General features: G+C 32.6%; 1 protein-coding gene across 3 annotated transcripts in view; it reads left to right on the top strand.

Moving 5' to 3' along the window:
• Positions 1–16,079, top strand: part of RICTOR (RPTOR independent companion of MTOR complex 2) — a 42,801-nt gene that overhangs the window by 3,310 nt on the left and 23,412 nt on the right. For all 3 annotated transcript variants that reach the window (XM_069492109.1, XM_069492108.1, XM_069492110.1), the window contains exons 2-16: positions 438–520; positions 2,834–2,921; positions 4,004–4,094; positions 4,210–4,276; positions 4,407–4,487; positions 6,351–6,451; positions 8,674–8,839; positions 9,855–9,956; positions 10,074–10,120; positions 11,467–11,602; positions 12,015–12,214; positions 12,681–12,807; positions 13,178–13,342; positions 13,515–13,591; positions 14,365–14,443. In XM_069492109.1, the coding sequence (XP_069348210.1) occupies positions 438–520; positions 2,834–2,921; positions 4,004–4,094; positions 4,210–4,276; positions 4,407–4,487; positions 6,351–6,451; positions 8,674–8,839; positions 9,855–9,956; positions 10,074–10,120; positions 11,467–11,602; positions 12,015–12,214; positions 12,681–12,807; positions 13,178–13,342; positions 13,515–13,591; positions 14,365–14,443 (1,610 nt within the window). The remainder of the gene's footprint in view (positions 1–437; positions 521–2,833; positions 2,922–4,003; positions 4,095–4,209; positions 4,277–4,406; positions 4,488–6,350; positions 6,452–8,673; positions 8,840–9,854; positions 9,957–10,073; positions 10,121–11,466; positions 11,603–12,014; positions 12,215–12,680; positions 12,808–13,177; positions 13,343–13,514; positions 13,592–14,364; positions 14,444–16,079) is intronic.

The raw sequence follows: 16,079 nt of genomic DNA, 5'->3' as shown, positions 1-16,079 counted from the left end.
TCTTCTGTGCATTCAGTAAATTTTAGGATTTAACCTTTAAAAGATAACTGCCAAGCAAAGTTTTTCATTTTAGATTGAAGAGCATTAAAGAAGGGAGACAAACCATTTTCTTATTCTCTCCTATGTTCTTACTCTCAGAGAAAGCGTTTATCAGCCACCAGGACAGTGTCAGGCAGTGAGATTCATGAAGTTTTTGGATGTGAAATACAAATTAAAGAAGGAATTTAAATGATGAAATTATTATTAATCTCTAATAGGGAACTACAGAGAATGCTTGAAATATGCTTCACTTATATAATACCACTTACAATAACCAAATAGTATAAGATAATAGTATAATTTAGCTTAGAAAAATATCACTGATTTTATATTATGATACATTGCTATAGAAATTTTTTTGAAATTCAAGTCAGTGATTGTTTTTTTATCCTCTGTAGGTATTATTAATTTATGTAAACCTGGAAACTCGGGAATCCAATCTCTAATTGGAGTACTTTGCATACCAAATATGGAAATAAGGGTAGGTGAAAGTTTGAATTGTCTCATTTCTGGACCTTTAACAGTGAGAATTAATTTTAAAAGTAAAAGTTATTTCAGGTGATAACATTTTCCTCATTAGTTGTTAATCTTGTATCATAGAGCATTTTTAAAATACATGAATAAATATTTACTACTTAGTTAAGTCCCAAGTGTATGAATCATTTAAAATACTGCTATTGTTAGGACCGAAGGCTATATTAAAAGTTGAGTTGAAAATAACAACTCAGTTATGCATTATTCATTAAAACAGTACAAACAATACAGAAAGGGCATTTTCAGTATAAAAGGTTCAAGCACTATAGAAATAAATTTAGCAAAAAGTAGATGCATTTATGTATCTGTGCTTTCTAACTTATTTTTATGTTATGAGTTTTTATTTTGAAAATGGTGGTTTTGATTAAAAAGGAGTTATTTATATGTTCATTTATTAGGTATATTCCTAAATTAATGGTGTGTAAGAATTTCTATTATACAGCTAAAAAAAAATTGAATTTAGAGGAAAAAAGAATTAACCCTTCAAGTAAGAGTTAAGTTTCTCCTTAAATGTTTTTGTTTGTTTTAATTTTATTCCTTCCTTTTACCCGTTTTTCTTTATATGAACCAAACTTGGTGTTGAAAAATATTGTTAAAAAATATTAGCCAGGTGTACTTTGCTTAAAATGTGAAATAAAAAGTGTCTAGATCATGGAATGAAAGGATATGATTATAAATGGAAAGATCTATAAGCAGGGCCTGAAAGTTTATAGTAATAATTCACTTCTTACTCTGCCGGTAGGGAAAGAAGATGATCTTTGTAGTCTGGCTGACTTGGGTTTGACTCCTGCTTTTATAATGTTTAGCTCCCCAACTTTGGGAAAATTACTCTTAATTTTTAAGTCTGTTTCTTCATGTGCATAATGGGAATAATGAAAGATGTATTGAAAAAATTAAACAATGTATGTAGTAAGCATTCAGTAGTTATCCCATCTATAATGTAGGCCTGATATATTAATGATAGTTTTCCAAAACATAGTACAGTTATACATCAATTAACGACAGAGATATGTTCTGAGAAATGCACTGTTAGGTGATTTCATTGTGCTGTGAACATCCTAGAGTTCACTTACGTAAACCTAGATGGTATAGCCTACTATACACCTAGGCTGTATGGCATAGCCTATTGCTTCTAGGCTACAAACTTGTATAGCATGTTACTGTACTGAATACTGTAGGCATTTATAACACAGTGATATTTGTATATCTAAACATAGAAAAGGTACAGTAAAAAGATGGTATAAAAGATTAAAAAATGGTACAGATGTATAGAGCACTTAACCATTAATGGAGCTTAAAGGACTGGAAGTTGCTCTGGGTGAGTCAGTGAGTGACTGGTGAGTGAATGTGAAGACCTTGGACATTAATGTACACTGCTGTAGGTTTTATAAACTTTTATACGTAAGCTATACCAAATTTATTAAAAGATTTTTCTTCAGTAAACCTTAGCTTACTGTAATTTTTTTACTTTATAAACTTAATTTTTAAAAACTTTTTGCTTCTTTTGTAATAGCACTTAGCTTAAAACAAACATTCTACAGCTGTAGAAAAACAGTTTCTTTATGTCTGTATTCTATAGGCTTTTTTCTATTTTTAAAATGTTTCTGTTGTTACTTTTTAAACTTTTTTATTAAAAACCAAGACACAAACAACATTAGCCTAGGGGACTACACAGGGTCAGGCTCATCAGTATCGCTGCCTTCCACTTCCCTATCTGGTCCCACTGGAAGATCTTCAGGGCCAGTAACATACATGGAGCTGTCATTTCCTATGATAACAATGCCTTCTTCTGGCATACTTCCTGAAGGACCTACCTGAGGCTGTTTTACAGTTAACTTTTTTTTCTTTAAAAATAAGTAGAAGGAGTACACTCTAAAATAATGATGAAAGATACAGTAGTATAGTAGATACATAAACCAGTAATATAGGCACTTATTATCATTATCAAGTAATATGTACTGTACATAATTTTATGTGCTCTACTTTTACACAACTGGCAGTGCAGTAGGTTTGTTTACACCAGTATCGCCACAAACAAGTGAATAATATTTTGCTCTACGGTGCAGGGATTTTTCAACTCCACTATGATGTATGGGACCACTGTCATACATGGCTCATCACTGAACAAAACATCTTTATGCAGCACATGACTGTAATTCTGTTTTTATCATTTTGTTTATTCTGTGACTAGGACATTTAAAAAAATCTTTAAATAAAGATTTCATAAAAATAAATGAACTATATTTGTTTGCTATTTCAGCGAGGTCTACTTGAAGTGCTTTATGATATCTTTCGTCTTCCCCTACCTGTTGTGACTGAGGAGTTCATAGAAGCACTGCTTAGTGTAGGTAAGTATTGAAGTGTGTTTTTAGCTATTCATATATTGTAATTTTTAAAGTGACTTACCTAATGGAGACAAAATTCCTAAAAGGGGAAATGCTAAACTAAATACTGAACATCATTTTATTTTCTTAGTGCATCATTGTGGCATGAAATTAATACAAAATTAAAACTTCAAATAAATTCCTAAGACTAAGAAATTTTAATTTCTTCTTTATCACTCTCTTACAAAAGAAGCAAGGAAATTAATAGGGTGATGGGCCAACAAAGGAAGGGAGGAGACAGTAAGAAACTTAGGTATTTCTCAAATTAGATTTTCTAATTCTGGTCTTATTTTAGCCAAATGATTCCTATTCCCCAAATGAAGGAAGTTAGATCTGTGGACATTTACATAAATAGGTTTTTTGTTATTTATTTATATATATATTTAATATATATAGAAAGGATCTTGCTCTGTCACCTAAGCTGGAGTGCAGTGGCGTCATCGTAGCTCACTGCAGCCTCAAATTTCTGGGCTCAAACAATCCTCCCACCTCAGCCTCTAGTGTAGCTGACACTACAGGCGTGCACCACCATGCCAGCTATATAGGTTTTATGTGTATCTTTTTGGGTGTATGGTTTTTTTTTTTTTTTTTTTTGTTGAGACAGAGTCTCACTTTGTTGCCCAGGCTAGAGTGAGTGCCGTGGCGTCAGCTTAGCTCACAGCAACCTCAAACTCCTGGGCTCAAGCGATCCTACTGCCTCAGCCTCCCGAGTAGCTGGGACTACAGGCATGCGCCACTATGCCCGGCTAATTTTTTCTATATAGATTTTTTTTTAGGTGTCCATATATAATGTCTTTCTGTTTTTAGTAGAGATGGGGTCTCGCTCAGGCTGGTCTCCAACTCCTGACCTTGAGCAATCCACCCGCCTCGGCCTCCCAGAGTGCTAGGATTACAGGCGTGAGCCACCGCGCCCGGCCGGTGTATGGTTTTTTAACCAACACTTTTTGAAGTTACTTATAGCCTGGCTGGCTGATGGTACCACAATTACCTGAAGTGTTTCAGTGTTATCTAATCTTCTTTTAAGTACCTAATTTTAACTATTTTAGATCCAGGGAGGTTCCAAGACAGTTGGAGACTTTCAGATGGCTTTGTAGCAGCTGAGGCAAAAACTATCCTTCCTCATCGTGCCAGATCCAGGTAGAATTTAAATTTAAAAATGGTTCCAATTTATTACAATTACTGTTTTTTTATGTTCGATTGTATAATATATGAAGCATTACTTAAATTATTTCTGGGCTGTGTCTATTTCTAGGCCAGACCTCATGGATAATTATTTGGCACTGATACTCTCTGCATTTATTCGTAATGGACTTTTAGAGGTAAGACTTATAAAACTTACTTTATTCTGTTTCTCTCTAACAAAATTCTTTCAGAGCAAAAAACATATTTGATGCATAAATATGTACATCTACATTATTTTGCAGCAATATTTTCTTTTTATTTTCAAAGGGTCTAGTTGAAGTGATAACGAACAGTGATGACCATATCTCAGTTAGAGCTACTATCCTTTTAGGAGAGCTTTTACATATGGTAAGTTTAGCAACTTCTGATTATACTTTCATACCTTTAATGTCTGAATTTAGAAAACATGTTGTTTTAATAGCATTGCTTTGTATTATCTCAAAAAATGTACTTGCATTTTTTATGAATGTTTATCTTTGCATTACAAAAAGCCTTTGGCACCTGTATCCTGATATATAGGCTGGTTTTATAAATGAAACAAATACAAAACATACAAAGTGCTCAATGTGATTTTTACACTCACTTTTGATGTTATTTTAGTCCTATAAATCTTAATTGATCTCAGAAAGACTTCCTACCCCAAAAGCAAGAAATTATAAAACTATAACAACTATTTCATTCTGCTAGGAATGGAACTGATACATGGTAGTTAGTGCCTAATTTTAGAAAGCTTTGTCTAAATGTAATTGCCTAGTTTGGACATCATAGCCTTCTCTATAAACTTATAGTTTGAGGTTTAGAGGATGGCAATCTTATTTTTTTTTGTGCCATGATTTATGACTTCAATAACTTCTGGAAACTAGGAGCTAGGAAAGTGACCTCTGCTCATTCTTTGCTCTTAGCAAATCAAGCAAGGGGGGAAACTTTGGTAGTTTGCAAGATAGAAATTTATATTTCTAGGTTATCTGCTAGTTAGTAAAATACTACATGAAAAACCATTTAAAACTCATTAAGAAAGACTTGACAACATGGCAAATCTTTTTATATTATGGCTTGATATTATTGGCAGGTATTTTTTGTTTTTGTTGTTTTTGTTTCCTTATCCTCTCCCTTCCACCTCACCTTTTATCCCCCACTTAGCAGCTGGACTATGTGAGTGAGGTAAAAAGAATTAAACAGAATTTAATATTAACTGCTTTTTTAATCAGTGAATTATTTAGCCATTAGGTCTATTCCTTTTTGGCCTGTTTGTGAAAGAATTAAATAGTGTCACAGGCTCTCAGGTTTGATTATTTGTATTTTAATTCGTAAAATACTATTTCCTGTAAAGATACCAATATCCAGAATTATTTGCTTTGATATAAAGGAATCTCTTATAAATTTCATCTCTTTCCCTTCCCTCATACACCAGAATTCTATAATTCTCTTGAAATATAGAAGCTGCTCATTTTGAGTATAGCGGTGTTAGTTCATTGCTTATTATTCTTATATTGCCTATTTTTCATGTTTAATTAATTTGCTTATCTTCATTGGTAGAAAGCTGGTTAGGTGGTGACATTTTGTTTGGAAAGCAGAGATTAATAAGTTTCTTATATTAAAGATTGTGGTATATGGGACAAACCTATTTTGAGAAAGTTGTTTTTAAAATTTAAGAAGTCAACTCAAGTTTTGATATTGCATCTAGCTTTTTAAGTTATCTTAATCATAACTTTGATTCAGTTTTGTAGTATTTTGACATATCCTTTCTGGCCATTAAAGAATTGAGTTTAATTGGGTACCACTAAAAATCATAATTTAATATTTTAAAAAAGATTTATGAAAATTAGCGATTTTTTTTTTTTTTCCTTGCAAGGCAAATGTGAAATGAAGTTTATTGAGGAAGGACAAGATAGGTTTACAGAGCAAGGGCAAGATACAGATTTATAGAGTAAGAGCAAGATACATTCGCCAGAGTGGCAAATGGACCCCTCAGTAGTAATAAAAGGGCCGAAAATTAGTGATTTTAATATCATGTGTGTATCTTTATATTTCATCGTTGTTCAAAGTAAGATTAAAATTATAGGTAAGTATGTATTGGGAAAAGTAAGTTAATTTTATGAGTAAAACCTCAGAATTTTTAATGGTCTTGATGCAGCATTATATCTGCAGATAGTCTATAACAAAATATTTCTATTTCTGAAAGCTCATATAAAATGTTATGTTTCATTTTAGGCAAACACAATTCTTCCTCATTCACATAGCCATCATTTGCACTGTTTGCCAACCCTAATGAATATGGCTGCATCCTTTGATATCCCCAAAGAAAAGAGACTGTAAGTATCAGAGCTTTAGGAAAGCTTTTATGCTTGGTATATTTAATATCCACTTAGATTACCTTCCCTTCTTTTTAAAAAAGTAGTATAGATAGGTTATGCTTGGACATTCTTTTAGGGAAGCCTTACAGGTAAGAGGAAAAATTAATAGTTCTCATTTGTATATAATAATTTGTATTTTAGGCCACAAAGTATGAATAGTATAGTAAAATCACATTTTTTCTAGCATATTTGTGGACAAAGACGTGGACTTCCTACCACATTACTAAAAATGTTGGTTGAGAGTTTTTGGGACTATTTTATGTTGTGAGTAACAATTCGTGCTCATTTTTATATCTGTAAATTATTTCAAATTAACAAAGCACAAAAACTACCAATGCATTCTTTTATATGTGTGGTTAAAAATTTTGGAATTTAGTAACCTGTACTATAGGCCTATATAGCAGTAGCTGAACTCTTAATATTGAAGGAGGTATTACAAACAGAATTTACAAACAAAAGTATAGTAATACAACTGTAGCTCTGCTGAAATTCCAGTGCTAATAATAAAATATAATATATGAAAGGTAAGAATGGAGAAGTTCAACTGGGAAAGGCAAGTAGGATTATTTTTTGATTTGGTGAAGATTTTATCTATGCCAGGGATATCTCTTTTTTTGGTCTTTTTTATTTGCTATTATGATCAGAAAAATTTATGTTTATGGACCACTTTATTTTTTGCTTGATGTTAGTGAAATGCAGTTCTTTATTCAGAACTGTGGATTTTTGTTAACAGTTATAATACATTTTTGAAAAGTTTAATTAGCTTTATTAATACAAAAATACATATAATCCATTAATATTAATTCTGTCAATGGAAATACTATTTAACAGACTGAAGTTATGTTATAAACTGAGGGCATTCAGGACCATCTTAGTTCTGACTCTAGGCTTACATCAGTAATGGCAGCTTTCAGCTTTTACATTAATAGTTTCATGATAGAAAAATGTACTCTCCAAAACCTGGTAGACCTATACTCTGGGTCAGATTATGGCCACAAATTTCAGGGCTTGTCAGGAATTCAAATTTACCTCCAAAATGTTAGCAATAATAGTCTTCTTAGAATAGTTTTTTTCTTTAGCTCAGTAAGATATCTCTCCTTTTTTTTTTTTTTTTTTGAGACCGGATCTCACTCTGTTGCCTCAGCTAGAGTGCAGTGTTGTCATCATAGCTCACTGTAACCTCAAATTGTTGGGCTCAGAAGATCCTGCCTCAGCCTCCTGAACAGTTGTGACTACAGGCACAGGCCACTACACCCAGCTAATTTTTTCTATTTTTTGTAGAGGTGGGGAGGTGTCTTGCTATGTGGCTTAGGTTGGTCTTGAACTACTGTCCTCAAGCAATCCTCCTACTTTGGCTTACTAAAGTGTAGGGTTATAGACGTAAGCCACTGGGCCTGTAAGCTCCCTTTACTGATAGAGTAAATACTTGCCAATCAGCACATCCCAAGGTTTTTAAATTCTGTTTACTAGGAGTTCTGAAGTTGAGACTTGATGGCTACCAAATTCTTGAAAACTGTACTTTACATACCACAAAAAAGATATTAAACATAATTTTTGCAAAGATACCATTTATAGTTACCAATCAATGCTGAAAATAGAGACTGTTCAATTAATACTGGGATCATTGATTATCCATAGGGGAGGACAGTGAAATTACTCCAACCTCATACCATAAACAAAAATAAGGCCAGGCATGGTGGTATGCATTTGCTGCTGGGGGGGTTGAAGCAAGAAGATTGCTTGAAGCCAGGAGTTCAAGACCAACCTGGGTGACAGATTGAGACCTCGTCTCTTAAAAAAAAAGTTTCAGGTGGATTAAGGACTTATATGTGAAAAGCAAAGCTTTAAAACTTTTCTAAGAAAATGTAGAAAACTAGGTTTCTGACCTTTAGAAAGAGTTCTTAAGACCAATATGCAAAAAATGCCCACCACCATAGAAGAAAAGATTAGTTAATAGTTACGTACATGTTGAGTTTAAATAATTTCTTTATATAAATCAGTGTTCTTGATTTTTTGTCTTTGTTTCCAAAATTGACTAAATTCACTTTTTTAATAGTAAGAATAGTAAGGCTAGTAATAATAGCCTTGAATTTATATAAGCTTTAGTGATTTACCAAAGTGATCTCTTTAAAATTATGCTAGTCTTGCTACTCTGTTAATCAACATTTTTTTCTCATTAGGAGAGCCAGTGCAGCCTTGAACTGTTTAAAACGCTTTCATGAAATGAAGAAACGAGGACCTAAGCCGTATAGCCTCCATTTAGATCACATTATTCAGAAAGCAATTGCAACACACCAGAAACGGGATCAATATCTCCGAGTTCAGAAAGATATATTTGTTCTTAAGGTACTGACATGAAATCATGATTTTTTTTTTTAATTTCAGCATATTATGGGGGTACAGATGTTTAGGTTACGTATGTTGCTTTTGCCCCACCCCGAGTCAAAGCTTCAAGCGTGTCCATCCCCCAAATGGTGCACACCGCACCCATTAGGTGTGTATATACCCATCCCTTCATCCCCCCTCCCATCTTCCCGACACCCGACGAATGTTACCACTGTATGTGCACTTAAGCGTTGGTCAGTTAAGTCACTTAATACCAACTTGATGGTGAGTACATGTGATGCTTGTTTTTCCATTCTTGGGATACTTCACTTAGTAGAATGGGCTCTAGCTCTGTCCGGGATAATACAAGAGGTGCCATATCATCATTGTTTTTTGTGGCTTAATAGAACTCCATGGTGTACATATACCACATTTTATTAGCACATATACCACATTTTATTAATCCACTCATGTATTGATGGGCACTTGGGTTGTTTCCACATCTTTGTAATTGTGAATTGTGCTGCTATAACCATTCTAGTGCAGATGTATTTTTTATAGAATGTCGTTTGTTCTTTTGGCGTTGGCGTGGTTGCTGAGAGATAGGAACACTCATACACTGATAGTGGGACTGCAGACTAGTACAACCTCTGTGGAAAGCAATATGGAGATACCTCAAAGAGATACAAATAGAACTACCATTTGATCCAGCAATCCCATTACTGGGCATCTACCCAAAAGAAATCACGATTTTTAACTTAAATATAATTTCTTAATTCTTAACCACTTGATTTTCTTAATAGTATGTATATGCTTGTTTGAGTTTGCAGTTTTATTCATGTATATGGATTTTCAAATGGCTTTTGAGTTTTATAATGACTGGGCAGTTCAGAGCTGGGTTTTTATAACTTTAAAGTTAAGCCTTGATCTATCCTTAAATGAAAAATCTTTGTTTTAGTTTTTAAAATTTGAACTTAGTTTTCCGATGTGAGGTCAGTTTACCTTAATTTTTGCTTTTACTTTGTGATGATTTTAGGATACAGAGGAAGCTCTTTTAATGAACCTTAGAGATAGCCAAGTCCTTCAACATAAAGAGAATCTTGACTGGAATTGGAATCTTATAGGGACCATCCTTAAGGTATGACAAGATACTTCATGGTGATGGCTTGATTGTCTTCATTTTATTATTAATTATAACTTACTATAATTATATGTTTAGGAATTGATAAATACATATTTTGTTATGTTTTTCTAGTGGCCAAATGTAAATCTAAGAAACTATAAAGATGAACAGTTGCACAGGTATGTATATAAGAATTATTTGCATTTAAATCTAAAGAACTTAGATTTAGATTGTGTTATACCTAATGCCTGCTAAAAGTAATAATTAGTATTTTTAAGATATATACACACATTTTAATAATTAGTCTTCAACAGATACATACATATATTTTTATATGCAGTCTTATAACCAAAACACATCAGCTAATTCTTTTCCTAATTGTTTACATTCTGCTTTTAGTTTTAGAACAGATGGAGTAGTTGAGATAAAATTTTCTCAAATTGGTATAATATAAACTGTGTACTGATCTTAGCCCTAACGTATGAGAATGACATAATAAGAACGTATATTTTTAATATGCAGTGCCTACCTCATGTTTGACTTTGAAGAGTTATCCACTCTTCCTCCTCTTTATGCTCCCCTTAACCACACCTCCTCTAACATATGCAAATGTTTGTAGCATGTAGAACACTTTAAGCTACTATCCTTTTCTCTGGTTTATCCATGCATTTATACTCCTTTTGAGTTTAGACTAACCAACTATCAGTACTGATTTCCTTGGATAGGAGAGCCTTACTTTGTGTTTGAGAAGTTTGTGTCATTAACATTATTCCTTAATTGCATTCATCAGCTCGTGATATGTAACAATATCTGTATTAAGTTTTGAGAAGTATACAGAACATATAAATTATACTGGAATGAAGAATAGTATTAACTCTTTGTACTCCTCGAGAACAGAGATGATGTCTCATTCAACTTTGTTTTTCCAATTCCTGGACCTGGCACCTGTATTAGATTGAATTGTAGTGCATGAAATCAAATTGAACTAAATTAAATAGAAGCTTAGAACATAATGTTGAAAGTTACAACATTGAAATACCATAAATTATGCCTATAAATTCAGTTGTCTAAATTGCAACTTTTATGTTTGGCCTTTTGCCAAATTGTGAAAAACTGACAAAGTTAGAGTGTGGTAACTTAAAATTATCTAATAGGAGATTATTTTATAGAACTGTGGGACAGTTTTTCATAGAATACAATAGAAGAAAATTTATGTCCAGGTGGCTTCCTAATATTTATTCAATTTTATAGTCTAACTATATTAAATCTCTATTTTTCCTGCTATCTTCTATTTCTTTCAAGCATCATATCATAAAATTCTTATTCCACAAAAATATTCTTTACAATGAAGGTTTTGTTTGTTTGTTTTGTGAAATATACCAAATGTGTTTATTTAATTTCTTGCTATTTAACCACAGTGGTTCAGCCACCAAACATGTTCAAAGCCATATTATATCATAAGCAATAGTTAAAATTCTAAAATAATTGTTTATCGTCTTTGTTGCTAATTTCATTTTGATCATAGGTTTGTACGAAGACTACTTTATTTTTACAAGCCTAGCAGTAAATTATATGCCAACTTGGATTTGGATTTTGCTAAGTCCAAGCAGCTCACAGTTGTGGGTTGCCAATTTACAGAATTTCTTCTTGAGTCTGAAGAGGTAAGCACTCTGAGTATTCTCCATAGCAAATGCTTAACATTTATTGGATTTTCACCCCTTCCCCATCCCCTGTTTCTACCTTCTGTCTGAATATGCGTAAATTATATTTAGAAACATAGGAAATAAGCCCAGACCTAGATTTGAATTCTGACCTAGTCACTAGTTGTAAGACTTGAGACAAGTTATCCACCATCTAGAAGACCTAGTCTACTCTTCTATAAAATGGAGAATAATATCATTTCTATGCAGCATTATGTAAAATAGGATTAAAAATAATAGGTACTCAGTGATTGATATCTATTATTGGTAAATTTATCTTTATTATTAAATTTTTTGTACTTTTTTAAGGTTCATTTTTTCAATTATAGGCATTGATGTTTTTCTCACAGTATCACAATGTATTTTCTTTTAGGATGGGCAAGGGTACTTAGAAGATCTAGTAAAGGATATTGTTCAGTGGCTCAATGCCTCATCTGGAATGAAACCCGAAAGAAGTCTTCAAAATAATGGTTTATTGACTACGCTTAGTCAACACTACTTTCTATTTATTGGAACACTTTCTTGCCACCCTCATGGAGTCAAAATGTTAGAAAAATGCAGTGTATTTCAATGGTGAGAATTCCTAGATTATGTTGCAATATATACATAAACTTTATTTTTAATGTGGTAAGAGATAGTGTGCTTTTAGTCTGTATACATGTGTTTGGTAAGTTTTATTTAAAAAGGATTAGAGTTGTCTTAATGCTTTGATACTTTTTTATGTGATAGTTATTAAATGCTTTCTTTCACTAATGTTTGTTTACATTAGGAATTTTAAAAATACTTGTTGAATTGTCTTTATGCTCTACCCCTAGCACACAAAATGGTAGCTGTGTGTGGTGACCGATATGTTAATTAATTTGTAGTAATCATTTCATAATGTATATCAAATCATAAATCATATTGTACACCTTGAATATATATAATTTTTGTCAATTATACCTCAGTAAAGCTGGAAAAAATATTCATTGAATTAGTCAATGCAGTAATTTCTAGTAACCTTTATTATTTTCATCCTTTTTTTTTTTTTTTTTTTAAGTCTCCTTAATCTTTGCTCTTTGAAAAACCAAGATCACTTGCTAAAGCTGACTGTTTCTAGCTTGGACTATAGCAGAGATGGATTGGCTAGAGTCATCCTTTCCAAAATCCTAACTGCAGCTACTGATGTGAGTATAACATAGGCAATAAAACTGTATTTTTACAACCAATTAATTGAATACTTTATAAATTTTCAGCTTAGTAAAATGAATTATAAATTCTAAGAATATGAGATGGAAATTGAGTTTACTTTAAGATTTTAGTTCCTCTAAGGAACTCCATATAGTACTCACATTTTTATATCAAGGGGAAGAAGCTGCTAGATGGAACGGGAAGTATTTTATTCTGTAAACACTAAAAAATTATTTATATCAAGGGCTATATCATTAATTTTAGTCTTTCTGCCCTTTTCAAGTAGCACAACTGTCCCAAAATAAAATCAAATAGGCTATTTATGATGAAGTTATCTTTTTTAAATGTATTCATCTATCTTTATAGGCCTGCAGGCTGTATGCAACAAAACATTTAAGGGTATTATTGAGAGCTAACGTTGAATTCTTCAATAATTGGGGAATTGAGTTACTAGTGACCCAGCTACATGATAAAAACAAAACAATTTCTTCTGAAGCTCTTGATATCCTCGATGAAGCATGTGAAGACAAGGTGAAGGTTCATTTTTTTATAATGGAATACTTAGACATAAATTTTTATTGAAATACTCAATTTTAATTGACAATTATGTGAAAGTATACTGTATATAATATAGGCACTGTGGAAATAATGAATATGCTATCTTTGTGAAATTATTAATTTGCCTAATAATCATCTCTTTTAGGCTAATCTTCATGCTCTTATTCAGATGAAGCCAGCTTTATCCCACCTTGGAGACAAGGGTTTGCTTCTCCTCCTGAGGTAAATTTTAAGTAAATTTTTCTTTTTCTTCTTTTTTTGGAGATAGGGTCTCACTTTGTTGCCTGGGCTAGAGTGCAGTGGCATCATCGTAGCTCACTGCAACCTTAAACTCCTGGGCTCAAGCAATCCTCCTCCCTCAGCCTCCCAAGTAGCTGGGACTACAGGCTACCAGCAGACTACAGCGCTACCACACCAGCTAATTTTCTATTTTTTTTGTAGAGACAGAGTCTGGCTCTTGCTTAGGCTGGTCTTGAACTCCTGGGCTCAAAGGATCCTTCTGCCTTAGCCTCCCAAAGTGCGAGGATTACAGGCAGGAGCCACTGTGTCTGGCCAGATTTTTCTTACAGTTAAATTTTGTGTTGTTCTCTCTGGCAGTGTATATTAAAGCTGGATTCAAATATGAATAGAAAGTACTGTAAAGAGTTTACCTTTTAACTTCTGAAATAGGTCTGTTTTAGAATTTGGACATCCTTTAATACTGAAACTCTGTCTTTTCACTGTTTTCCTTAATTTTTTTTTTCACATTTCTTTGTCTCCTAATACTTTTCATAATATTTTCTTTATTGTGATTGGGTTCATGTGTTTTTGCAAAACTTGTGAAAATTTATGTGTAATTGAAGTTATAATAAATTATAGTAGATGTTTTAGTTTTAGGAGGGAGCCATTTCTAAAGTCTTTTAGCTCTTTAAACATTTTTTAACATATAAGGTATTTTATCTCCTTAAACACTTTAAGTCGGACTCAATTTAACTATTGCTTGTTTTAATTTACAGATTCCTCTCCATTCCAAAAGGGTTTTCCTATCTCAATGAAAGGGGTTATGTAGCAAAACAATTGGAAAAGTGGCACAAGGTAACTTCTTATCGAATAAGTTTTAATTTGTATGCTTTTATCTTGGGAAATAGATTTGTGACTTTAGAGGATAATTTTTTATATTACCTCAATGTTTTGAAACTAATGAGGTTAAGCATTTAAACATTCATATGAAGTGAAGTCCTAAATTCTGTATAATCACTAGTATTTATATTTTCCCATTTTTTAAAAAGTACAGTTATTTCATTTATAGTGAACTGTTGACTTTGTGTACATTCTATTGAATTTAGCTTTCAACTCAGTCGATTTTATAATCTACTTATGTAATTTGTCAACCCTACTTACCGTCATTTCTTTTGTTCTTGAGTCCCTTATACAGCCTACAACTTTGCATGAACCCTTTTAAGCTAAAACTAAAGTAATTTTTCCAAATGAAGGAAGTTCGAAAATAGTTCTACCCAAGTAGATATGATTATCTAATCTTTATCTTAGGATGCTACTTCACATAAATCTGAGAACAAACTTTTTGCTATCATAGGTAGCAAAAAGGAAAACGTAGTAAGAAAGGAATAGTTTGAAGGTATTAAACAACTTCCTAGCTTTTCTTTAGCTGGTTATTGCTGTGGGTTTATTATTTTGTTTGAAACATTAAAATTGTTGAAGCATCTTGGAAACCCGTGGTAAAGGTGATCTATACCAGTGTAAATGATTTTTAGATGTTTCATCATTTCACATCATTCATCATCTGTTTTTTCTCCTTTGTTTACATAATTACAAATTATTTATATTGTCTACATTGAACATATTTCATAAGAGATATTTATTAAATGGACTAAAACTTTAAAGCATACAACTTAAGGCATGAAGTCTTTCAATAATTGATGAATGGTAGAACTGGGACAAGTTTTAGTAGTTTTGTTTCTTAGATAGAAGATATTTAAACCAATCACTATAATAAAATTTATTGCCTTACTGTACAACTCATAATATTAGAAAATCGCTTAGCAGGTCTGATGCAGTGCTTTCAAACAGTAGGTTCAACACATAAGTGCTGTATCAAAGGCATGTGCAAGTGTATACGGGAATACAGAGGAGAGATTAATGATTCTGCCTTAGTGTTTATCAAAAGAAATGTTGGACAGATATGGCAGAGGATGTGATATTTGAAATGGTCTTGAGGAGTAAATAGACAAAATTAATAGGAAAAAGGGTATTCAAGGAAGAGAGAGCAAAATAAATCTGTATAGATTATTGAAACTTTTTAGACTTGTGAAGTAAGCATATTACAGTGTAGTTGGAATAGTGGAGAGTGGCAAGATGAGGCTGGAATGGTAAATTAGAGCTAGATCATACAAGGCTTTGTAAGCCACATTATATCATACTAAGAGATTCCAATTTTATATGTAGTGGGGAAACATTACAAATATTTAGAGAGTTATCACAGAGTTGCGCTTTAGTAACATGACAAGTTGCAGTGTAAAAGTGGGATTTTGATTGTCAAAGGAATAGTCTAGGAATATTGACACCAGTTTAGAAGCAAGAATTAATGAGGGCTTGAATTTCAGTGGTAGCGAGGTTGGATAGGTAGAGCCACATTTTCTGGACATTTTTGAAATTAAATGGGCAGAATTTGTGGACTGGTGGGATATAGTGAATGAAGCATCCAACTTGATGC

This window comes from Eulemur rufifrons, chromosome 17 (assembly GCF_041146395.1).
Source record: "Eulemur rufifrons isolate Redbay chromosome 17, OSU_ERuf_1, whole genome shotgun sequence".
NCBI classification, from domain to species: Eukaryota; Metazoa; Chordata; class Mammalia; order Primates; family Lemuridae; genus Eulemur; species Eulemur rufifrons.
Note: the sequence above shows the minus strand (reverse complement) of the source record. Positions and strands in the feature narration are given on the sequence as shown.